This window comes from Trachurus trachurus (genome assembly GCF_905171665.1).
Source record: "Trachurus trachurus genome assembly, chromosome: 22".
NCBI lineage: Eukaryota > Metazoa > Chordata > Actinopteri > Carangiformes > Carangidae > Trachurus > Trachurus trachurus.
In genome coordinates, this window is record NC_139907.1 from 4,918,219 (window position 1) to 4,944,955 (window position 26,737).

Genomic DNA, 26,737 nt, shown 5'->3' on the forward strand with positions numbered 1-26,737 from the left:
CGGCTACTAGCTGTCATCACCAACGGAGCAAGGAGAGGACATGACATGACATGGAGCCGCGTTTTCACATGTATAGTTGTATATTCGTCCTAGCCTGATAAAAACAAACGGGAAAAAACTAACAAAAAAGCAAAACGAGGATATCTGGATTTTCTTTGTTTTCCTCTTTCTCTTGCGGTCCTTTCTGGTGTCGACGCCTGGAGCTAACGGGGCTAAGTTAGCTTAGCTTGTAAGTTTACTGTAACTGTTAAAGCCAGAAAGAAAGAAAGAAAGAAAAAAAAGGCTCCTCCGCATGGCGTTAATCCTGTTTACCAGGTCCCGGGCACCTTTAATGAAAACATCCCGGTCTATAAAGAACGAATTCCGGAAAGGAAAAGGTAAGTTTTTTATTTTTCCTGTAAAGATTTAGCCTAATGTTTATTATGACCTGCTACCTAGCAGCTTGTGTTGTATTTAGAGGTGTAGTGATGCGTTCACGGTCGGTGGTCGTGGTGGATTGGCCCTGTGTTTTGGTTTCGAGGGAGGTGGGTGGTGGATGATTCAAGGTGACAGAGTACCAGACATAATTAACTCCATGAATAGGCTACCATTCATTTCTATTTATCAGCTATAAATCAATATGTAGGCTATAATAATCATTACTATGAATGCATGTGAAGTTTTTTTTAAGGGAATCAGCTCTGTACTGGTGAAGACGCCGCACCTTGCTGCTGAGAATTAAACTAGAGGCTGAACATGATTTGGGTTATCTGAGGACAGCCTGGTTTCGCTCCCCCCTCCTCTTTCCACTGCAGTGTGATGGGAGGATGATGATGCTCGTTGCTATGGCAGGCAGACCGGTCCCCAATCTGTTTATTCTGCATACATAGATGGAAAAGAAAAAGAGAATAAATGGGATTTGAACACGAGTAATTGAAGCAATGTTTGCATATGCGATTTGCAGATTTGGATCATTTAATCCAAATGCTTTTGTTAGCTAAGCAGCAGTTTGCTTTGGTTGACTGTTTGGACAAGGTTGGGAAATAAGGAGCTGCAGGAATGGTTGAACTGCAGAGCAATGTGGGGATTTTCTTCCTAAACTGGAGCTGCTGCTTTCATTTGACTTTCAGTTTTGGTTTAAATGCAGATGCACATGTCATACAGTACTAAAGCTAAAGCACTATTTCACTCATCTAATTGTTCGTTCGTTGTAGATCTAAATTGACTATGAAGTGTCAAAGTTCTTTCCATCTATAGCTCCTGATCTGTCTCTTTTAATAGCTCCTGTGAGGCTGACATCAATGAATCACCGTCAGTCATTCACTGAGTATTTTATAGACTGGATTAACGAGGAGCTGACACTTCTGCATGGTTAATCCACTCGTACTAGTGTCCCATTTAATTAGTCACATATTTATTATAATACATATCATGTTATAAGAGTAGATAATGACATAGGTTTTTATATGTGCAGCTCATCATAATGAATAATATATCCATAGAGTAATCACAGCTGAACACCGCCTTAAACATTCAGCTGCAGCTCATTCATTCATTCATTCATTCTTATTCCGGTCCAGCTTCTTGCTTGTTCTGTCCAACTTTGTCCACTCGTTTCCTGCTCTTGAACTCAGTGTGGCTCCGAACCAACTCACTCACTCACTTCATGTCCATGCAGGTATTTAAGATAAGCCTTGTTAAGTTAGCTACTCATTGCATAAGCAGTGTGTGTAGATGTAGAAGGTGATATTAGGTCTTTGCACTTTCACTGTTTTACATTTACAGTTGTTGTGCTGCAGACAGACAATCACTGACTGGAGTTTCTTTTTTTAAATTAAGACTACTACAATACTACAGGATAGGAGCAGTGGTTAAATGTCTTTATAGCTGAGAGCCGGTGCATTAATGTTGCGTTTATAAATAGATGAGAGGGTCGTGATGGGGATTTGTCTGTCTGCGGTGGACGGATGGAGACTGAGGTTCTTGGCTTCAGGCCCAGAGAGACTATCAGACAATTTGCAGTGAGTGCGTCCATGAAGGAAAGGAAAGGTCAACGGCGCCCGCTATGACTCCACACCTGAGACAGGCTGGGCTTTAATTTGCCCATTAATATGTGATCAAGTCTGTGTTGCTGACATGAGCACACTACTGCTTCCTTCCTGTAAACATGATGGTGGACATGAGCTTATATCCACACAGTGTTTCATAAATAGCTGTGATGATGAATTAAAAATGTGTAGTTCAATTCCCTCGGTCAAAAAAATGGTTAAAACCCCCAAAAAAGTACAAATCAGGTTTGGAAAAGAGTAATACTGACTTTTATAAGATGAAATGTAGTTGAAGATGCTCTTTTTTCTTCTGTATTTTTGCACAAGCTTCAGCCTAAACCTTTTCAATTAGCTCCATTACTCATTGTATTTTCTTTATATTGCAAGTAAATCTCATTTGTTGAAGGGCAAAATCGAATAAACTAAACTAAACTGAAAAAAAAACAACCCAAAAAACTAAATACAGTCGTAACCCAATCATGAATTTCCCCGTGTGCAAAGTTGGCTGTGGTGTTAATGTAGCATTAATAAGTAAATAAATAATAATCCCAGCTCTGAAAGGAAATAAACCTGACTCAAGTTTTGAACATTGACATTACACTGTGGATGTGTAGCAGTCATCAAACTAAGGCTGGAAGGTCGGCCGTAGTAAAGATTATCATTATCTAACGACCTGCAGCGCCAATAAACTATCAAACAGTGAAGGTCCAGTTGTCATAAAGTGAATAAACTACACAGACTTCCACACACTGGTCACAGCGCAGTGTTGGAGGAAGCGTTTACTCTTTTATTGTGGTTTGTCCAGCTGAGACTCATCTCACACTTACACTACAGGCCCAACGTTTGGAAGCAACTTCAAAGGGATAGTTCAACATTCTGGCAAATGGCCCATTGCCATAATCCCTATAGTCATAGCAGTAGGTTTGTTACCTTTAATTGTCGGTGCAAGCTGTTTTTAGAACGGCAGAGCAGAGCCGTGAGCTGCTCCGAGCTAAGCTATACGGAGGCTAATGGGATTTCTTGGTTTCCCTCATCAAACTCATCAAATACACAATCCAACAACTCCAAAACGCTCTGGTGGACAAGTTGTGACCTGCACATTCACCACGCTATGAGATAATAACACAACGTTACCAGACAGAGTTGTTTTAGAGGGAAATTCATGCAAAACCACTGATGCGCGTTGCCTTCAGGGACAGTTTTTCATCAAGCAGTCTCTGTATTTCCCTCTAAAACAACTCTGTCTGGTAACGTTCTGTTATTATCTCATAGCGTGGTGAATGTGCAGGTCACAACTTGTCCACCAGAGCGTTTTGGAGTTATTGGATTGTGTATTTGATGAGTTTGATGAAGGAAACCAAGAAATCCCATTAGCCTCCGTAGTGTAGCTCTGAGCAGCTCGCAGCTCTGCTCCGCCGTTTTAAAAACAGCTTGCACCGACAATTAAAGGTAACAAACCTACTGCTATGACTATAGGGATTATGGCAATGGGCCAATTTGCCAAAATGTTGAACTATCTGTTTAAGCACGAAAAAACAGATAATTACACTCTTGACTCTTTATTTTGTTGCAAAGTAAACCAATGAAACTATGATCTTTTTTGTACAAATTTGATCTTGCGTCCAAACTTTTGGCTGGTAGTGTGTGTGTGTATGTGATGTGAGTTTCAGTTCAGTGTGACTGAGCATCTTAGTCCGGGGTGGGGTGGGGAGGAAATGACCTAAAAATGTAAGGTTTTACGAGGCCGACACCTAACACTCATGAGACCTACATACTGAGAAGGCCACTAGGCATAAACTCAGTGTAGCAGCAGCTTGTGTGTTAGTTAGTTTGTTTACACGACGTGGCCTCAGTCTGCAGATAGATGAAGTTAGTCTGGACACGATGAAGTCAACACGTCTCAGCGGCCGTGGAGTCGGGGCTGACGTTTGTTCTGTTCGCTGTTCTGGATCTAATGTAAAGACACATCTGTGACGGGAGGCGTCCAGTAGGTAAACCAATTATAAAGCCCTACCAGCTGTCCTCCTCCTCCTCCTCTTCCTCCTCCTCCTCTTCCTCTTCTCTGGCCTCCATTTAGGTTAAATGTATATACGGTACACATTAACTCACATGTTTTTTGAGCTAAGTGTATTGTTAGATAACAGTATATGTGTAGCAGCGTCTCTCTGTGCAGGAGGACAGACTATAGTCGTACCTGTGTTGACATAGTAGCTGAGGCTTTAAAAGGATAGTTCACCCAAAATTCAAATTGCACTCATTATCTACTCCCCCTCATGTGGACTAAGGGCTGGGAGAAGTTTCAGAGTCCTCCGTGGCTTCTCTGAGTTACAGGGGGTCTCGGCGTAGCAGTGCATGTCCATATAACGGTTGCAAATGGATACCAACTGTCTTCGTAACAAAAAGACACACCAAAAAACATCCAAATACCTCCATGCTGCTCGTCTGTAATGTCCGTCTTGTATTGAAGCCCCGAAATGCGAAATTGTTTTGAAAAAAATTAAACAAGTCTATATTTCAAGCTTGTTTGTAGCGGAAGCTCCTCTTCCTGGTCCGTCCAAATCTCAGTGCAATTTTCGGGGCTTCAATACAAGAGGGACATTACATACGAGCAGCATGGAGGTATTTGGATGTTTTTTGGAGTGTATTTTTGTTACGTAGACAGTTGGTATCCATTTGCAACCGTTATATGGACATGCACTGCTACGCCGAGACCCCCTGTAACTCAGAGAAGCCACGGAGGACTCTGAAACTTCTCCCAGCCCTTAGTCCACATGAGGGGGAGGAGATAATGAGTGCAGTTTGAATTTTGGGTGAACTATCCCTTTAAGTAACAACTTGTGTGTGTGTGTGTATGTGTGAGTTCACAGGAGCATGTGAGGAAACTGACCTGAGGCTCACACACACAGCATGAGGAAGTGTTACTAGACTGTTTTACAGTCAAACCCCTGCAGGCTGCGAGTCACACATGAGTTAACTGTTAAAGTTTAAAGTCAAGCAGGGCAGGACGTGACCTCGCTGCGACCTGGCAGAACCAGACCCAGCTTTCTCTTTTTCTTTTTTTTTTGTAAGTTGAGATGAAAAATCAAAGGCTGTTGCTGCTGTAAAGTCTTATCTGATACCTTAAGGCCAGTAAAAAGCTGTACGTTACTTCACAGATGCAACAGATGCAGCAGGTTTTCCAGTTTTAGTTAATGCCAATCGATCCCCAGGTGTTTTCTTGGGTGGAAAAAAACATTCCCCAAGTGCACAGACATGTATAATTAAACTGGAATGACGACATGTGCAGGTCACCAAACGAGAACAAACTGTCTCTGTCTCTGTCACAGTTGTTGTTTCTTTTGGTTCACTGTGAGGTCAAATCAGGTTTGTTATTGTTCTCTTCTCCTTCCTAACTGAGGTTTTTTATGTGCATCATTGTATGAAAACCACATCACCAGAGAGAAACAAAAAATGAAAGTGCTGCTGACTGAGCTGAATACACCTTTACATGATGTCTGTACGTGAAAGGTTTTGTGTTGCCCTCATGTTACACTGCTAGACGTTACATAAGACAAAGTGTTTCATCATATAGGGAGTGTCTGACGGAGGTGGAAGACACACACACACACACACACACACATGTGCATTGCATCACCACTACATACCGTGACCTTATATATCTGAGTTATTTTAATGCATCTCTTATGTTATTTCAATCACAGCATGTTTCCTGTAGTAATAAGGAATATCCGTGCAGCCAGAATTAGAAAATTATCCACCTTCATCATGTAACGTGTAACTCTGTGTACCGCGGTAATTAACTTTACAATTAAACTAATTAATTGTAAAGATTCCTAAATACCGTCATTTTCCAAAAAAGATTATGTCGGACCCGTAGCGGCAGACCAGCGCAACTCGCACGAATGAAAACAAAGCTACACATCAACAAACTGCGTGTAACTTTGTACGTCAAAGTAAAGGTAAATGCACAGTAACCGGGTTGAATTACGTTAATAACGTAACAATGAATTGGTAGGAATTTAAATGTTAGCAAGTCATTTATAACAAATAACGATTAAAATAAACGTAAACAATTGATATAGATGACAATTAATGAGTTTAAAGGTCCAGTGTGTAAAATGGGGGGGGCAGGGGTTCAGATTCTAGATTGCTACGCTCGCTCGCTTGCTCACACTCACCCCTCCATGGAGCGATGAGGTGAAGATCTAAAACGTTTTACGATACATCTGCTGTTTCCTCCCTCCTTCTTCATCTTTGTTGGTTTAGTTAGTTATGCACGCAAAACTCTTGAAACGTGCTCTCTGACTGGCTGGATTTTCTGTTCAGGCTGCCGTACAAACATGGCGGTGCAAGATGGCGACGCTCTCTAAAGCAAGACCCTTACTATATGTATATACAGTATATAAAAGAAGAATTATAAGGCTACGGAAACCAAACAAACTTTATTTTATAGCGATTATACAAATATATTAATGGGTAGTATATTCAGATTTTGCCAATAAACATTGCCAGTTATTACACACTGGACCTTTAATATTTCAAACATTACCCCTGGGAGATGAATAATGGGTCCTATATTAATAGATACTTGAAATATATTGTGTATATAATCAGTAATGTAATTATATTCTGACTTGAATTTGATTTGATTCGATTCATAGTGTTGTGAAATTAATTAAAGCATAATAATTGTGATTATTTCTCCGGCAATGATCGTACCAAGACAATTTATAATCGTGACATCCCTAACTTGGACTGAATGAGATGTGTAATGTGAAACCAAAAACCAGTGGAGGGGAATAAAAGCCCCAGAGGAAAGGAAACACAGCAGCAGCAGCAGCAGCAGCAGCAGCAGCAGGGTTTAGATGTGTAGTAGGTAGGTACATCCAGTCCAGGCTGAACAGCAGCAGCACAGAGTGAGATAATCTACTGTATTTCCAGGGTTTTCTTTCTGTGCCGCTGCCGGCCACTCGGCCACAAAGGTGACTCTGTTCCAGTAAACTCTGCGTCCTCCTGGCCGCTCGCCACCACGGCCAGCAGCGCCACCGTCGCCACGGCCGCGGTCCGTCATGTCATGTCCAACCAACCAGAGGCCTTGCTGCTGGACCCGCGCCAGCCGGCCATGTGAGAGCAGCAGAGGAGGGGGCGCGGCCAAAGCCATCTGCTCTGACGTGATTGGTCGGAAGTGTCTCGCCACTCCGCCCCCTCTGTTACATGCACATTGCCCCCTCCTCCTCCTCCTCCTCCTCCCCTCCTCCCCTCCTCCTCCCCCAGAGCAGTGTGGGCCTCCCTAACGGTGTGAATATCATGGCCACCAAGAGAGATCAGTCAGTGTGTGGAGATATTTACACAGAGATGCTGCACTCGCTGTGTCAGGGAGAGTTTTAATAAATCATCTCTAAAACTTTACAGAAACAAACTGCAGATATTCACTTTATATACGTATTAATAATATATTTATATATTTATGGAGCACTTACATTAGAAAATTTCAGTAATCAAGACAAGCATAGCAAGTAGAAAGGCTGTACATGCTTTTCATTTCTACCTAACTTATAAAAAACTTTTGCTTTATCAGATTGTAATGATAAAAAAAATAGTTTGATGAGCGACTAACATAATACTTTGGGAGATATTTTTCTCTGAAATTTATTATTTTTCTGTTCTTGCACTCAAATAAAATATGAAACTCATCGCCACAAAGGTTAAAAAAAACCTCTGACTTCTAATGTATGTAGGCCTTTATATCTTTCAATGACTTTTGGTATTCTGGTGTTATTCACTCTAAAATTGCAGATGGCCTCCTATTAGCTTTTTAGGAGCAATGAATGAGACATGAATGAAATCAAAAAGATGCAATGATGAGATCTTCTATCATCTCAGTTTTGTTTCCCAAGGGGGTTTTAGGAGCAATAATTCAGATTGAGGTGATCTCAAAAAGATACACAATTCAGATCTCATAAAGATAATAAGTCTTTTCTTGAAGAAGAAGAAAGAAAGACTCAAGAAAAGACTATCCTGAGCAAAAACGTTTTCCTCTGGGCTGTCTAAACCTTAGATTTAGACATAGACTCATTTTAAATGTTTTTAAAAATTAGTCTTTGACCTGTTCTCTTGACCGAACTTCATGCAAATGCAGAGTAACAACAGTTCTGCAGCAACAGGTCTGCTGCTTGTCGTCTCTTTCTTTCTACACGGACCGTTACATAAGACACTGGGAGTGACTTGACTTCACTTGACTTCCTTTCCTTTTATATCGTTATTGCATAACCCTGTGTGCTGTTCTTCTTCCTTCTGTTTTTTCTAATGGTGTCACGGCTCGGTCAATGAGTTCAGGAATAAAAATTGCGTGAAGGCGTCAGAGCAGAGGAGAGGAGATAACCCGGCCTCTGCTGATGTTTGATCTCATTCACTCGTCAGCAGCAGCAGTAGACGATGACCATGCTCTGTGTCCCTGTGTGACTGACGCCTTATCATCATAACTCAGCTGTTGCTCAAGTTGTGTTGTGTTTTTTTTTGTTCTTGTTCTTTCAGGGAAACTACAAGATGGCGCCTGTTTCAACTGCACAGCCCTCAGACTCTCCAGCCAAAAGTAAGACAAATAAACACAAGGATCACACACAGCGAGTCCCTAAAACATCCAGTCACTCAGCGCCTCGTATAAAGTTACACATTTAGACGCATTTAAAGCCTTGTGGTTTCTAGATGTTAGAGACAAAACCCAGTTCAGCTCTGTTCTTTTCTTTTCTTTTCTTTAGTTTTTTCCCCATAAAAGTCTGAAAAAGATTTCACTTTGATGGCTTTTGACATTTTTTGGTTTTAATAGTTTCACTGCACATCTTTTCCTCTTAGATGTTTTTATTGTGAAGCATGAATCAGCAGTCAACACACTCTGTTATAGGATGTTCATAATGCCTTTTTTTTTTTTACACTGTAGTGTCAATGTTAAAAGGATAGTTCAACATTTTGGCAAACTGGCCCACTGCCATAATCCCTATAGTCATAGCAGTAGGTTTGTTACCTTTAATTGTCGGTGCAAGCTATTTTTAGAACGGCGGAGCAGAGCCGTGAGCTGCTCAGAGCTACGCTACGGAGGCTAATGGGATTTCTTGGTTTCCCTCATCAAACTCATCAAATACACAATCCAACAACTCCAAAACGCTCTGGTGGACAAGTTGTGACCTGCACATTCACCACGCTATGAGATAATAACACAACGTTACCAGACAGAGTTGTTTTAGAGGGAAATTCATGCAAAACCGCTGATGCGCGTTGCCTTCAGGGACAGTTTTTCATCAAGCAGTCTCTGCATTTCCCTCTAAAACAACTCTGTCTGGTAACGTTCTGTTATTATCTCATAGCGTGGTGAATGTGCAGGTCACAACGTGTCCACCAGAGCGTTGTGGAGTTGTTGGATTGTGTATTTGATGAGTTTGATGAGGGAAACCAAGAAATCCCATGAGCCTCCGTAGCGTAGCTCTGAGCAGCTCACGGCTCTGCTCCGCCGTTCTAAAAAATAGCTTGCACCGACAATTAAAGGTAACAAACCTACTGCTATGACTATAGGGATTATGGCAATGGGACCAATTTGCCAAAAATGTTGAACTATCCCTTTAAGACAGAAAAATTGTAGCAAAGACAGAAGTTTCACTGTAAATCTTTTCTTCTCAGATGTTTTTATTGTGAAGCATGAAGCAGCACTCTATTATAGGATGTACATGATGACATGACACCTTCTTTTACACCATGTTAAGACAGAAAAAATAAAAGTAAAACTATATCTGTCACTGTGTCGTGTCCTGAAGCTCCTCTTCCTCGTGTCTCCTCCTCAGACTTGACGGACTGCGACTCGGCACTTTGGCCCCGTTCTCCTCGTCCGGCCCCTCCCCCCCCCTGTCAGACGGATACGCCGGCGGCTGCCCGGCCCTGGACTCACAGCGACTCTACTGCGCTCTGGTGCTGGGCGGCGCCGCGCCCTCGGGCTGCCCCGCCATCGCCTCGGGCGGGGGCGGCGGCGGCGGCCAGTGGACGATAGCGCGACCGCAGGACATCTACGGCGTCCGGTGGATACACACGTCTCGGAGGCGGTGGGACGACTCGAAGGTGGAGAAGTCGCTGCGTTCGCTGAAGGACAAGAAGAAGCTGGAGGAAGGGGGGCCGGTGTACAGCCCCACGCTGGACGCCGAGCCCGTCAGACGGACGCTGCGGCAGAGGGTCATAGACGAAATCAAGCACTACTACCACGGCTTCAGGCTGCTGTGGATCGACACCACCATCGCCGGCCGGATGTTCTGGAGGGTGCTGAACGGGAACGCCCTGTCCCGGCGAGAGAGGAGACAGGTGAGGCTCAGGGACGGTGACGGTGATGTGAAGTAGTTCGATGGGTTAAATGTGGCGTTTTCATTCCTCCCTCCGTTAACAGCTGCTCTTAAAAAGTTAAGATCACATTAAGTGAAAGCAGATTTTGAGAGCGGAGAAAGTTTGTTTTGTTCCTGAGAAACAAACCAGAGAAGAGCCTTTTTTCCATCGTTTTTATTCCCCTTTGTTTTGTTAATAATGATAATGCAACACTGAGATAGATAGATAGATAGATAGATAGATAGATAGATAGATAGATAGATAGATAGATAGATAGATAGATAGATAGATAGATAGAACTTTATTCTATTCTTATGCCAGGTTGCTCCAAAAGGAAAAGTGCAAAGGAAATAGAGGAAATATATGATAAAACATTTCCTACAGTGTCTAAAACAGTAAAATCTTGTTCACTTTTCCTGCACATGCAGCTTTTAGCCTGAGTCTGTTAGCATGTATGTAGCCCTGAATCATCTTAAAGGATTTCTATTAGTTATTCTGCAGGTTAATACAGGTCTTTGATTAACTGCACAGTTTGTAAACCATAAGAAAACTGTGACAGTCTATATCCTAACTCACAATATGGCCTCATCAAAAGCCTTTTTTGCTCTCCAGAACTACAACATAATTCATCTACTGCAATAAAAGATGGAGAAAACAACTAATTCTCACAATTTAGAAACTTTAAACATCAAACAATTTGCATTTGTGTCTAAAAAAAATAACACAGATTATCAAACTAGTTCCCAGTTCCCAGTTATTTAGAGTTAATTGCACCGTTTTATCACATGTAGCTGCCTGATCCTGCAGCCTGCATGGTTGTGTGCTGTTTTGCAGCCCCAGCAACAGTAACCAAGGGGGTGTGGCTTAGGAAACTGTGAATTACTGGTATATTATTTCCATATCTGGATTGTTTATGTGTGCTTTGTGGGTTTTTTTGGTCGTTTTTTTTAGCAGGAACGGTTCAAATGTTCCTCTCAGTTACAGAACATAATTTATATGTGAACAGAAACAGAAAGTGGGAGAACTGGTCTGTTCCCAGTGCGAAGACGAGGAGGAGGAGGAGGCGGCCATTTTTTCCACTCTGACTCATATAGAGTTGAGTTTACACAGCGTGAGTTTTAGAGATCAGGGATGACTGAGCAAGGATTTAAAAAACCAGACGTCTTGTTCTGTAAACGTTTTAATCCACGGCTTCTCAAACGTAATGGGATCAATTATAGAAACTTGGCTGCACGCTGAGTGTTTACTCGCCGGGTGCTCAGCAGATTGGGCCGATGGATCAAAGCTCTTTAGGGTGGAAGCTTTTTCTTACGTATCGCGGCCTTGATTAGAAAATTGGTCTAACATTTACATCCAACATTTACACTTGTGTTCAAACATGAAGAAGCTGCAGCTCTGTGATAAAATACCTTTAAAGGGATAGTTCAACATTTTGGCAAATTGGCCCATTGCCATAATCCCTATAGTCATAGCAGTAGGTTCGTTACCTTTAATTGTCGGTGCAAGCTGTTTTTAGAACGGCGGAGCAGAGCCACAAGCTGCTCAGAGCTACGCTATGGAGGCTCATGGGATTTTTTAATAATAATAGAACGTTACGAGACAGAGTTGTTTTAGAGGTAAATACAGAGACTGCTTGATGAGAAACTGTCCCTGAAGGCAACACGCATCAGCGGTTTTGCATGAATTTACCTCTAAAACAACTCTGTCTGGTAACGTTGTGTTATTATCTCATAGCGTGGTGAATGTGCAGGTCACAACTTGTCCACCAGAGCGTTTTGGAGTTGTTGGATTGTGTATTTTCATGAGTTTCATGAGGGAAACCAAGAAATCCCATGAGCCTCCGTAGCGTAGCTCTGAGCAGCTCACGGCTCTGCTCCGCCGTTCTAAAAACAGCTTGCACCGACAATTAAAGGTAACAAACCTACTGCTATGACTATAGGGATTATGGCAATGGGGCCAATTTGCCAAAATGTTGAACTATCCCTTTAAGACGTGATAAAACTTCACTTGGCTGAGATTTGTTGAAATAGTAAAACAAGTTTAGGTAACGATATCACTAATTTAGACCATATGCAGAATAAACTATCTATCTATCTATCTATCTATCTATCTATCTATCTATCTATCTATCTATCTATCTATCTATCTATCTATCTATCTATCTATCTATCTAACAAACAAGCAGCAGAGAACAATCATAATCTGCTTCTTGTTCTGAGCTCACAGCGCCGCTCAGCTCGTCTCGTCCAGTCTGACATTGAGAGGAGCTTCCTGGACCGCGGCCCGGATCTCGCTGCAGCGATCTCATCTGACGCAGGCGGCGGCGGCGGCTGGCACTCAGGTGTCAGTTCACTCCAGTTCAGTTCAGGGAAAGTGACCGGGTCAGCTCAGGCCTCATTTATACTTCTTGTGACACACAGGATGGGAACAGACTTAGTGTTCAGCGACGTGGTTGGCGAGTTGTGAACGCTCCACTTTCAGGCTGCCAAGGTATCGAGTGGCAGGATGACCGGGCCACGGGGCTGCGGGCCGCGGGCCGTCCTTGTCTGGGAATCACAGCCGCTCGGCCAAGTTTGAAATCCACCAGCTCACGTTGTTATTTACCAATATGAAGATTAAAAAGCAAAAATATTGAACTAAAGTAAATCCTGAGGTGGAAAAGAATGAACGTCCATCTTTATATCTTCTACAGCCACATAGAATACAGGATTATTATAATAATAATAACAATAATAACACATCTGCTGCAAATGTTGGTGCAGAGTTTCACAAATCAGAGACATGTGAAGACAAAAAAAGTTGGAGCAACATGTCCAACAACATAAATTTGTAATGGGCCATGTAGTTTTTCCTACATGGCTCATACAATAGAGGTACATTTCATTCATAAAGTCGTCTGTATTAACAATTCAGACTCGTATGGCTCCTAATAACAGTTATTTTCATCATTGATGATTGATTTCTCTATAAAAATATCTTGTTTTTTTATGAGCAAATCTAATCAAATCTTTAACAGATAACCTGAAGTCATCCGTACAATCAGCTGTTAAATATTTAAATCAGCTGCAGAGATTTCATTCAGTTAAATCCTTGACAACTAGGTGTTAATTGTATTTTATGTATTCTTACTTATTTTACCATCTCATTCATGTGTTACAGTTTATTCTAGGTGTTTTATTGTGCGAAGGGCAATCAAACCAGAGACAAACAGAACTTATTCACAGAAGCTTTAACAATGTTTTTTATCATGTCATGGATGATACTTTCTTTCTGTTAGTTGACTAATTATTTCAGATAACTCATCGATAAGATAAGATAAGACTTTTACTGATCCCACATATGGGAAATGTACCTGTTGCAGCCGTAGTAGCATAAAAAACAAAGGTGAAAATAGAATATAAAAGGATATTCTTTACAGTTTTACATAAAATACTGAAGAAAATAGCATTGACTTGTACAAAGGCTTAAGATATTGTACAGTATGGAGGGGTGTGGATACAAGATTATTCAGACCATTAATGTTTTAAATTTCACTTATTTTCCCTATAATCTAGATAGAATAATGTTATTAAATCTATTTCTCTCCCAAATGCATTAAAATGAATCAGTCTCTGCAGCAGTGAACGATATAATTTAGTTATATTCCCTGTTACATCCGGCGCTCTGTGATTTACACTAGAGACAAAAGGGAAAGGGAAATGGAGTTTCATTGCGGTGCTAATAGCTGATGATGATGATGATGACGATGCTGCCCCCCCCCACTCCCTCATACTCATTCATTCATTAAACCCACACCCACCGACCCATCTGCACCTTTTCAGATGCAGCCGACTCCCTCGGAGCGCACGTCCCGAACCCATCCACCTCCTCCATTCATCCGACCTGCAGCTCTGCCTCCTTAATCTCCTCCTTTCATATTCACCCACCATCGCTCAGGCCGCCGTTTAAGGCTCCTTCTATTTTAATCTGTAACCCCCCCACACACACACATACACACACACACATACATACACACACACACACACACACACACACACACACACACACACACACACACACACACACATACACACACACCCTCCTTTACTCCTTTTTTTCTTTTGATGTGGAGCTCTGGGAGATGATATACATGTCAATGGGCCGGTGGACAAAAGGCCTTTTCACTCAGCCTGGCTCCTAAATCCTTCACCCTCCTGGTCGACTGACATGCAGGTGGAAAAGGGTGGAGGAGAAGGAAGGACTTCTTCTCCTTCTTCGACTTCTGTTTTTTATTTTATTTTTTTTTTTTTGGGGAGAGGGATTGTGTCGGACGCCGGTCGGTCAGTAAGCCACATAGTAAGTCAGACAGCTGTATAATGAGGTGGACCGGTCTCTGCCGATGCCTCTGAGGATTGTTCAGGTTCTGTGCTGAACAAATCTGCTTCCTGTTTTTTTAGCTCAAGTCAGTGTGTAGGTTTTTTTCTTTCTTTCTGTTTTTTTTTTCTTTTTGGGACCCTTGTGAGGCAGAATGTTCACTTTGGTCCACGGCTCCATGTGAATAATGATGCTGCGGTGAATTAGGAGGTTTCTGTTGCTCTGGGGATGTATGGGCTGCGGGGGTTAAAAGTGCTGACTGCTGGATTGAGCCGCGGTGATTGTACCAAGAGACAAAGGAAAGATGGGGGGTAAACATTTTCACAGGTTTCACCCCTCTCCCTCCCTCCCTCCCTCCCTTACCAACCAGTGGCTTTTTTAAAAAACCTCCCTGCCTCAGTGCTGCTCTCTGCTGGACGTCTGTGTTAACTACAGCCTGGTGCACATGAACGGCACCTGGAGGAGGACAAGGCATAAGACATATAAGACTTTTTATTGGTCCTACATGTGGGAAAATTCACTTAACAGTAGCAAATAAGTACAGGATACGTAAAGAAGTGAGGAATGAAAATATAAAGAATTAACTATGAAAAATAAATAAATAAAAAATAAAGATATGTACTGACATAACACATAAGATTGTTTATTAATCCCACACATGGGAAATTTGGATGTTACAGTAACATTTGTAACGGTAAAAAAGTAGTAGAAATATGTAAATATAGAGATATAAAAACAATCTAAGACAAACTGTTTCAGGAATATAAATATGTATGTATATATACTGTATATATACACACAAGGCTACTATATATATATGAGGCTGTTATGTACAAGAATAAAATAAAATAATATACACAGTGTTGGTAGTCATAGGCATAAGGAAGTGTTGCACGTATGGGGGTGTATTGTAAAGCAGCAAGGTGCAGTTTGTACACACAAGTTGAACTGTTGGACATAAATAATAAATAAATAACAACTGGAATGAGAAAAAATGTGAATAGTGCAAAAAAATGGCAAAAAAAAAAAAAGTGTAATGTACAAAATATTGTTTGAATAGAGAAAAAAACGTTTGGTCAGAGATATTGCACAGTGGTGGTGAGTAATGGAGAAAGTGGCTTGTGCAAAAGTTGGCAGATCAGTGGTGCAATAATGTCAAGAATAAATAGAGAGTCCAGAGTTGCAGGTTATTACTGGGTATGCTCTACATACAGGGATACAGACTAACTGTTTTTTTTTTTATTAGGAGCACAGCTGCCCCAAGTTAAAATGTAAGGATCAGGAGGAGAAGCAGAACATTTAGGGCAACATGTAGATGAAAAATGTACTTGCACTGTCTCAAATTTTAGGGGCTGACATGTAAGTGGAATTTCTGATTTTTCTAGCGAGTCTTCACAGGTTTTTATGTTTGTTTTGAACTTAATTTTTATTTCAGTTTCGTTCTAAATCATACATACAGAATCATATTCATCATATTATATCTGCTGTTTTCTCAAAGTTTCACTACAATGTATGAAGTGCTTATTATAGGGACATGATAACAATTATGACACAAGAAAGGAAACAGAGACTGTAATAACAGAAAGATAAAATAAAAACAAAACAAAATAAAATAAAAAATAATCAGATTTTTAATATAGATTGGATTCAAAATATATACGGTACAAGGTTTCCTCACTGTAATAGTTTACCCACAGCAAGGCTCCACCTTTGAATGAATTTGTCTTTTTGAAGTCTCAGCGAGTGTGTTATTTGTTCCATTTGATATATTTCCTTTATTTCTTCAGTCCACATATTGTATGTTGGTGGGTTGGGCTTTAACCAGCTCACTGTGATACATTTCTTTGCTGTTGCTAGTCGTATTTGTAAAATATATTTCTTGGCTCTTCCTTCAAATACTTTACCTTTTTTAAAAAAAACTTGTCTTACATTTTTTCTCCGCAGTTTCTCAGAACGTGCGCCGACGTCTTCAGACTTCTCCCGTTCCTCGTGTTCATCATCGTCCCCTTCATGGAGTTCCTGCTTCCTGTCGCTCTGAAGCTCTTCCCCAACATGCTGCCGTCCACCTTCGAGACACAGTCCAAGAAGGTAGAGACAGACAGACAGACAGACGGACGGACGGACTTCCTGTTTGAACCAAAGCTGCATGATGAAATTATTTTGTCAGCTGTTTGTTATTAAGCTGTATATAATAGTCTAGTTTTAAGTTAATATGGTTTTAAATACAGTTTCTAATGAGGATTCATATACATTTCTTTAAAAGAAATCTACCACATACTAATGTCATAGCATCAATTTGAGTCCAAAATCTCAAATAAATTCAGTTTATTATCACGTGAACTCACTCTATATAAGTTTTAACATCAGAAAATGTATATCAGGATACACAGGTACTCTTGTGTTAAATGATATAATGACAGTTTGATTCTTCGTCCGTCACATGAGCTTCGTCCCAGGCAGGTGTGGTCTCATCCTGACAGGAGTTAATCCAGATTACAGTCTAATCCAGATCATAACAGGATCCCTGACCTGTTGTTCCACATTGTTTATGTTTGGCAGGGCTTATAATTATGCAACGTAAACGTCTTTTCACAAAGTGTTAATTATTTCATGCTTTTTGTTTTCCTTTCACTTTGTTTTAATCAGTTAAAGCGCTGACAATAGATTATTCATATATTTTCCTAGATAGTTTTTTCTTGTTTGTCGCAGTTATTTTGAACAATTTGATTTTCTTTTTTCTAGTTTTATTAGATTTATTCCATATTGACGTGTTGTTGTTGTGTGTTGTTTTCAGGAGGAGAGGTTGAAAAAGGAGCTGCGGGTCAAACTGGAGATGGCCAAGTTCTTGCAGGACACCATCGAGGAGATCGCTCTGAGGAACAAGGTCGCCCAGGGCGACGTGACGGAGGAGTTCTCCACTTTCTTCCAGAAGGTCGGTGTTGGTGTCGGGAGGGAAAAACAGACTCAGGACTATTTTATTTTAATTATTTATCTTTTATTTAACAATGTACCGTAAATGTACGTGTATAAGTCGCACTTTTTTCCCCTTTTTTTTCATCTAAAAAGTTGGGTGCGGGTTATACACCGGTGCGACCAGTATTCAAATTACCCTGCGATCTCTTTTTTCTTTTTTTAATTTAAAATAACAAGAACGAGCTACAATGTAGCACAGAGCCTGTGCATATTCTCATTTGTCCAAGTCATAGTATCTCAAAGGAATTTTAAATCGAAAGCAACTGGACTTGGTTATTTGTCTAGGTTATTTGTCTAACCAAGTCCAGTTGCTTTCGATTAAAAATTCCTTTGAGAAATGTAGCACAGAAACTTCCCGTTGTAGACTTGTGGAATAACTTGTATAACGTTTTTATTAAAAAATAGAAATAGAAAACCTTTTTTTCCCAGTTTGAGACCCTCAAAAATAGACTGCGACTTATATTCCAGTGCGATTTATATTCCGAATTTTACGGTAAAACTCAATGAGATTCAAAAACCTCTTTTACAAAAGCGACCTGGCTAAGAAAGCAGCGCACAAACAACTCCACATAGATTTATACAAACAACATAAAAATGTAGAGCCGATAGATCTCCTTTCTCCATCCCTCAAAACTGATCTGAATTCCCTCAGGTCAGTAAGTTTCAGTCGGTCCTAAATCCTTCTGCAAGTCGCTCCAGCTTCAGGGGGCAGACGATTTTAACTCAGTACTGCCCCCTGATGGTGAAACGTTGCTGGTTCGGTGTGTTATTTACTGTGCGTTTCAGTCAAAATGGCTGATTCATGAGGTCATTCATGTGATTGATGAATGTCAGATCACTAGAAACGACCTTAAGGCACCAGAATCTGCACAAAAACAGAAAATATCCAGGTTTCAATCAGAGAATTTAAATGAAAATCTCTTCCTCCACTCAGATCCGTGACTCTGGCGAACGTCCCAGCAACGAGCAGATCATGAAGTTCTCCAAACTGTTCGAGGACGAGCTGACGCTGGACAACCTGACCCGGCCCCAGCTGGTGGCGCTGTGCCGGCTGCTGGAGCTCCAGTCCATCGGGACCAACAACTTCCTCCGCTTCCAGCTCATCATGAAGCTGCGGGCGATCCGCGCAGACGACAAGGTGCCAAGACAGAAAACCCTTTTTTTTTTTTTCCAGGTTTTATGTTTTATGTTTATTTGCACGATTATAAAAGCAACAATAAAAGCAAACAATTAAATTGAAAAAAAGACATGTGTGCAGGTGAGGTAGAAAACCCACTACGGGCTTATATTTAAACCTCACCTATAAAAGCAATTACACAAATAACAAAGCAAAACAAACAAACAAAAGAAACATTAATCAGGGTTCCTACGCAAGTATGGAAAGTATGGAATAGTATGGAATTTGATTTTATACATTTCCAGGTCTGGAAAAGTATGGAAAATGGAAACTATCACATTATTATTTTGTATGCGCTGTTGTACCTAGCTACAATCTCCTGGAAGTTGGTTACATAATGGCATACAAATTCAGAATAATGAAAACAAATGATTAATTGCATGATTTATTAACATGATACACATCTATTTACTCAAATGTCACAAATTATTTGAATTTTTTTACTGAGACACTGCAAAAACTCAAAATCTTTCCAAGAATATTTGTCTTATTTCTTGTCAAAATGTCTCATTTCTAGTCAAAACTAATCTCTTTCCACTTAAAATAAGACTCATCACCTAAAAATTAACTTGTTTTTAGATCATTTTCACTTGTTTCAAACAAATTTTCACTTGAAATAAGTAGAAAAATCTGCCAGTAAGTTTTTTGTGCTAGTAATAAGAAAGAAAAAACTTGCTCCACTATCAGATTTTTCTACTTATTTCAAGTGAAAATCTGCTTGAAAGAAGTAAAAAGTGTCTAAAAACAAGCTACTTTTTAATGTGATGAGTCTTATTTTAAGTAGAATGAGATTTGTTTTGACTAGAAATGACATTTTGACTAGAAATAAGACAAATATTCTTGGTAAGATTTTGAGTTTTTTGCAGTGGATGTCCGGAAATTAGGGTCTGGAAAAAGTATGGAATTTGGAAATTTAAAATGTGTAGAAACCCTGATTAATATATCTTGAGTAGCATTATAAATTAAATAATACAAAATAGAATTAAATAAAAGAGAAAAAAAACATTTTAAAATAAATAAAAAAGAGAAAAAATATATACATACACACATACACAAATAATAATAGGAACAAACGAACCAAAAAACAAAACAGATTACAAGGTATTACAAAAAGTCAGTATCATATGCAACGATGTTTTGTGATCAGAGCATTTTTTAGTCTCGATTTGAATCTGGGTAAAGACAGAGAATTAGTAAATAAATGTATATTTTTGTTCCATAACTGAGCCATAACACGGTATCTTATTGAAAACTGTCCACGAGAATGTATGATACAAAGGTAGATATAGGTTATTGATTTGTCTAGTGGAATATTGATGAACCTGAGAAGTACTCAGTACAGAGAAGCTCCGTGTGAACTCGTTCTCTCTCTCTGTTTGTGATGTGTTTTCTGCAGCTGATCGCAGAGGAAGGCGTGGAGAGTCTGAATGTGAACGAGGTGCAGGCGGCGTGTCGCGTCAGAGGGATGAGGTCACTGGGAGTCACAGAGGAGCGACTCAGAGAGCAGCTCAGCCAGGTAACGATACAACAACGAGAACGAGTGGAGACGGAGGGAATTTTTAGGGTTTAACAAACTTTTTTTTGGTCTTATTATTTAATTTATTAATGCAGCAGTTCCCAATCTATTTGTCAAACCACTAGTAACCCCTCACTCATACAGTACGTATTGATGATTCTCCAAAAAGTGGTCATATAAAAACATAACACAACTGATTATGAAATGAAAATCGTTTTAATTTCTGTCAAAAACATTTTATTCTTATAATGTATTGCATTTTAAATAATAATTCTCCGTCCATTTTTGTTCTTTTGAACTCATATTAAACATAAAAATAAATAAGAATCTGTCTGCATTTCAAAATAAAATACGCACCACTGGTTGGGAATCACTTTAATAATATATTGATCCACATCGAGTCAATGACCGACGAGTCAATAGCATGAAGACAGAGATCAGAAATTGATATATTATATGACATATTATCATTTGTTGGGAGCGCCTTTATTTTGAAATTCCCCATGGCTTTTCCAGTCCGTTACACACATACTCCCTCACACTGTGATATATTTTGAATTTCTGATTATATTATTTTGATTATAATTACATTATTTACATTATATTATAGTTTTTATTTTATTTACATTTCTCTTATATGTCTATTGACCGCATGTTACTCTGCGACTTGTGTATGCGACAAATAAATTAATCTTGTTATCTTGTGATATCTTGTTATTATGATAAAATTACAAATTAGAAAATTGCAAAGATCAATAGATTTAGAATGTGGCACTTTTTAAAGAACAAAGGAAATGTTTTTATTTTTAAAAAATCATGTTGTTTTGAGCTCAGTCATGTGATATTCAGTTGCCTTTTGTTTTTTGATCTGAATGGAAGTGATTGGTTTTGACTGATTTGCATTGGAAGAACATGCAAAATGAACCCTTATTTCATGGAAGTCATTAAATTAAACTTGAGGTTTTGTTAATTATCCTGTGTGCAGTGGCTGGAGCTGCATCTGAACCAGCAGATCCCCACCTCTCTGCTGCTGCTGTCCCGGGCCATGTTCCTCCCCGACACCCTGTCCCCTGCCGACCAGCTGAAGACCACGCTGCAGACGCTGCCTGAGATGGTGGTAAGTTGCACCGGCCACGCAGCTGGGATATGTTACGATTAAAGTTAGGGATGAACCAAATCCTGATTTTTGGGGTTCTGCTGAATATTAAATCCACTGTTTAAGGATTTAACCGAATCTGAACCGAATATCAAATCCTACTCCCATCATCGGTTCACACAGTAAACATATTATAAATGCACAGTGTGTTTTATTCTACCTGAAAAAAGGGCAATAACTTTCACTAATATTTTGCATCATGCTCACACAGAGAAGATATCTGCCTCCAAGTGTTATTGTATGTGTTACTTCTACCATGTTTACATGTTTATGTTTAAATAACAGCTGTTTGTTGGTTCATAATTACCATCATAGAGATGCTACTTCCAGTTAGCCTGTCTATGATGTTTTCCATTATATGTTAGCATCAAGCTAACAGACTTTAGATTGAGTTTTTTGATAATGACAGTGATGCTGGCTGTGCTGAGAGTGATTTGAAAGGTTGTCGTTCGTAAAACTTCCCGTAATCGGGGCGGCCTTGTGGCACAGTGGGTAGAGCCTCCCCATTTCCTTTCTCTTTCAGCTATACTATCAAATAAAAGCAAAAACAAAAACATCCCTAATTAAAGAACATAAAAAAAATCTGCACAGAGATCACTAGAGTTACTTTAAGGACTTGATTCCTCCAGACGAAGGAGGCCCAGCTGATCGCCGCGGAGATGGAGCTCTCCAAAGTGGACAACAAGACCAAAGTGGAGGCGACGCTGCAGGAGGAGGCGGCCATACGCCAGGACAACAAGGACCGGGAGATGGAGAGACTGGCCGACGCTGCAGAGAAGGTTGCCAGGGTAACGACTCCTCCTATTGTTTGATACCTGTCTTTGTTTTCGGTGTTAAGTCAGCAGTGTTTAACTAAAGTGGGCGTGGTCTCGTGTTCCTGCAGGAGGGCGAGCTGGAGCTGGAGGCGGAGCGCGCCAAGCACAGCGAGGCCATGTCCACGGCCGACAAAGCCGCTCACGCTGAGACGCTGAGGGACACCGCGCCGGTCATCGAGGGGATCAAGGTAACACACCTGAACACAACAACAACACTGAGCAGTTTTAAAGCTTCTTCTCACAAGCTCTTTATGTTGTTGTTGTTGCCTCTAAATGCTGCATTTAGTTTCAGGTATTTATATTTAAAGGGATAGTTCAACATTTTTGCAAATTGGCCGATAGCAGTAGGTTTGTTACCTTTTAATTGTCGGTGCAAGCTATTTTTAGAACGGCGGAGCAGAGCCGTGAGCTGCTCAGAGCTACGCTATGGAGGCTCATGGGATTTCTTGGTTTCCCTCATCAAACTCATCAAATACAAAATCCCCAAACTCCAAAACACTTTCGTGGACAAGTTGTGACCTGCACATTCACCACGCTATAGATAATAACACAACGTTACCAGACAGAGTTGTTTTAGGGGTAAATGCAGAGACTGATGATGATGAAAAACTGTCCCTGAGGGCAACGTGCATCAGCGGTTTTGCATGAATTTCCCTCTAAAACAACTCTGTCTGGTAACGTTGTGTTATTATCTCATAGCGTGGTGAATGTGCAGGTCACAACTTGTCCACCAGAGCGTTTTGGAGTTGTTGGATTGTGTATTTGATAAGTTTGGTGAGGGAAACCAAGAAATCCCATGAGCCTCCGTAGCGTAGCTCTGAGCAGCTCACGGCTCTGCTCCGCCGTTCTAAAAATAGCTTGCACCGACAATTAAAAGTAACAAACCTACTGCTATGACTATAGGGATTATGGCAATGGGCCAATTTGCCAAAATGTTGAACTATCCCTTTAATATTTTCCGGATTTAAAACCATGTAACATGTTGTATCAATGAGTAGAATTCGAATTTTCTACTCTTTTAATCTATTTTTTCGTAGATCTCCAACTTGCAGTTTGTCTTAGATCATTTTCTTACTCTTTCCCCAAAGATATTATGACTCTAAAGAACATTTTTTCTGATTTTTATGTGTCGCCACTTTTTCTCATTGTTATCACCTCTGTGTCGTCCGGACTGCACAGTTTGAACAGTGGCAGACTTTCCTGCGTTACCAGGTCAGGTTTAACGACATCTCCTCTTTAACGAACCACTTTATTTTACCCCTGCACGCACACACACTCTCCGGTCTTTCCTTCCTTGCAGACTCCAGATGTGGGTTAAACACGACTTTGCTCATAACAGTGGCATTTGTTTTACTTTTGGACGCTGCTGTTTTTGATCTTTACATTCATAAAGAGTGGAAACATAATCCCAATGACAGGAAATCTCCTCTAAACAACGAGGTTTTTATGGGAATGATGAGGTGGACGCTGCAGAAAATGAAGCGAGGTCAGACCACAAATGCTCATGTTGCACTGAACTGTGTGTTCTTAAGCGGGATGAAAAGCAGACGAGATAAATTACAGTAAAGAGCTCAGAGGACGAATCACAGACGAGTTAAAACCACTGAGAGCATGTAAAGCCTGAAACAACCGGGGAAACACTGCCTCACTGTTTGTAGAAGGAAAAACGGCTGCAGCGTCGACAAACCAGGGGATTTTCTTTAGTTTTTGAGTTATAATATATTATTTTTGCTGAAATACTGAAAGATTAGTCTAAAATACACAGGAAATTATAAAGGAAATAAGTAACACACAATGGAAAGAGAGAGACAAAGACAAAACCTCCAGTTCAGTTATGTTGAAATGACAAAATTATAAAAAAACACAAAGTAAAAGTGCAAGAAAACAACAAAAAGATTCAAAATACTGTACATAAAATCAACTGCAGTAATGAAAACGATATCAAAATAAGAGCAGAAAATGAGAATTTACCTTCATGTCAATACAAACAAAATAAAACAGTGATATATACTGTATATATTAACAGTAATATTTAAGAAAAACACTTAAAACAGCAGTGATGATCTTTGAAACAGCTTTTGTAATGTTTTATAGAGAAATAAACGGAGGAAGCTTAATTTGCCCGCCATAAAATTAACCTCTGCATGTGAAAAATCACCTTTAATTGATTTTATCTTATAAAAATCCATACTTTAAAAAAAAAAAAATCTATTTTTTTGTAGTTACAGAACTAGATAAGTGTAGATGTGCTCTGCCTCTGCATGACAGATGAGGCCCAGTCTCCAGATAAGATGTTTCTTCTTTGTTTTGTGATGTTAATTGCCTGTTAATGTGCATTAAGGGCAATAAAGTTTTTTTTTTTTTAAAAGCATACAATTCAAATATTTAAAATATATATATTATAAATAGTTACAACATCTATAGTTTCTGAAATATAGAAATAAATAAGATAAGATAAATTAGACTTTGATAAAGAATAGAAAGTGAAACAAAAGCTGAATATGATTTAGTCAGTTTGACCCACATCTGTACAGACCCTCCCTCTTCTTCCTCCTCCTCCTCCTCTTCCTCCTCTCCCCTCACAGACACCGTCACCTCTTCCTCTGTAGCTCCACACTCCTCCCTCCGTCCCGGGGTAACATGTTATTGAGGAGTTTCCCAGCATCCTTTGCAGCTTCCCTTGTTTGCCCCTCTATGTCTGTGTTTGGGTCGACGAGCACACTTAACCTCAACCTACCTGGGATGTATAGTGATGAATGTTATGTGTTAGAGGTGAAAGTATGACCGTGAGTTACTGGGTTTAGCAGTTTGTGTTTTTTTTTAAAGGGATAGTTCAACATTTTGGCAGGTAAATGAGACTGCTTGCTGATAAACTGTCCCTGAAGGCAACGCGCATCAGCGGTTTTGCATGTATTTCCCTCTAAAACAACTCTGTCTGGTAACGTTGTGTTATTATCTCATAGCGTGGTGAATGTGCAGGTCACAACTTGTCCACCAGCGCGTTGTGGAGTTGTTGTATTGTGTATTTGATGAGTTTGATGAGGGAAACCAAGAAATCCCATAATGAGCCTCCTTAGCGTAGCTCTGAGCAGCTCACGGCTCTGCTCCGCCGCTCTAAAAAAAGCTTGCACTGACAATTGAAGGTAACGAACCTACTGCTATGACTATAGGGATTATGGCAATGGGCCAATTTGTCAAAAATGTTGAACTATCCCTTTAAAGGATATATGTTTATGGTTTAAAAGAAAAAATTGTGTATTATGGGGCAAATTTATTGAGCTATATGTTCATGTTTTCAGGGCGAGGAGATCACTAAGGAGGAGATCGACCTGCTGAGCGACGCCTGCTCGAAGCTGAAGGAGCAGAAGAGGCTGCTGACCCTGGAGAAGGAGGAGCTGGAGGAGCTGAAGGACGACGTCCAGGAATACAATGAGGTGAGTGTCAAAAAGGCAGCTTGCTTCGGAAAATAGGACTGGAATTCACTCAATGACCAAAGTCAGCTTTCTTTCTTTTATTTTGAAAGTTGTAAAGGCCAAGAACAGGTGAAAAACCTTAAACACTAGGGGTGGGAGAAAAAATCGATTCACATAGATATCGCGATATCTTTTTTGACGATTTTTAAATTGATTTTTTTTGTCAAAAATCGATTTTTTTTTTTTTTTTGAAAAAAATTTTTTTTTTGAATTTTTTTTTTGAATTTTTTAAATATTGTGCAATGTGTATTTGTTACCCTCTTTTACATACAGAGAGTACAGGCTTTGAAAAGGGTTTAAGTTAACTTTATAATGGAGTATGTTAATTTATAGGCTCCTACAGTATTTGTGTGCAGATAAATGTAAAAAATGCGACTAAAAATCGAGAGAATCGGCAATATCGTAGAATCGCAATTTAAATCGAATCGCCATCCAAAAAATCGTAGAAGAATCGAATCGGGAGAAAAGCATATCGTTCCAGCCCTATTAAACACAGACACAAAAAAGGAAAATGTAACCCAAGAAACCACAATTAATCAGCGTAACCCAAGATCAAATACTTAATTTTAAACTACTAGAAATAAATCTTGAAAATAAATTGAAAATCCATACTTACAGCACCCAAAATAAATGAAAGCCATTTTAAAGCACTGTTCAATGATGATTTTAACCTTAACTTTGGCAGATTTTAACGCCTGTAAATACACAATATCACATTACTTTTAGCATGAATACTCTCTCTTAAAATACACTACATTTTTAACTACACCCTTAAACCCACATGGTATTAAATATGACATTTTAACTTACATTCACATGATTTTTACTACACACATTTTAACTTGGATTTCATCACATGATTTACTAAATGCTCAAGATCACAAACCAC

The 26,737-nt window shown here is 39.9% G+C and overlaps 1 protein-coding gene across 4 annotated transcripts in view; it reads left to right on the forward strand.

Moving 5' to 3' along the window:
* letm1 (leucine zipper-EF-hand containing transmembrane protein 1) overlaps positions 1–26,737 on the forward strand; it is a 37,610-nt gene continuing 10,873 nt past the window's right edge. For all 4 annotated transcript variants that reach the window (XM_083997964.1, XM_083997965.1, XM_083997966.1 and 1 more), the window contains exons 1-11: positions 1–377; positions 8,562–8,619; positions 9,860–10,367; positions 16,683–16,826; positions 17,533–17,670; positions 18,646–18,849; positions 20,285–20,404; positions 21,390–21,521; positions 22,190–22,348; positions 22,444–22,563; positions 25,675–25,809. In XM_083997964.1, coding sequence (XP_083854090.1) covers positions 293–377; positions 8,562–8,619; positions 9,860–10,367; positions 16,683–16,826; positions 17,533–17,670; positions 18,646–18,849; positions 20,285–20,404; positions 21,390–21,521; positions 22,190–22,348; positions 22,444–22,563; positions 25,675–25,809 — 1,803 coding nt within the window. In that variant the 5' untranslated portion in view covers positions 1–292. The remainder of the gene's footprint in view (positions 378–8,561; positions 8,620–9,859; positions 10,368–16,682; positions 16,827–17,532; positions 17,671–18,645; positions 18,850–20,284; positions 20,405–21,389; positions 21,522–22,189; positions 22,349–22,443; positions 22,564–25,674; positions 25,810–26,737) is intronic.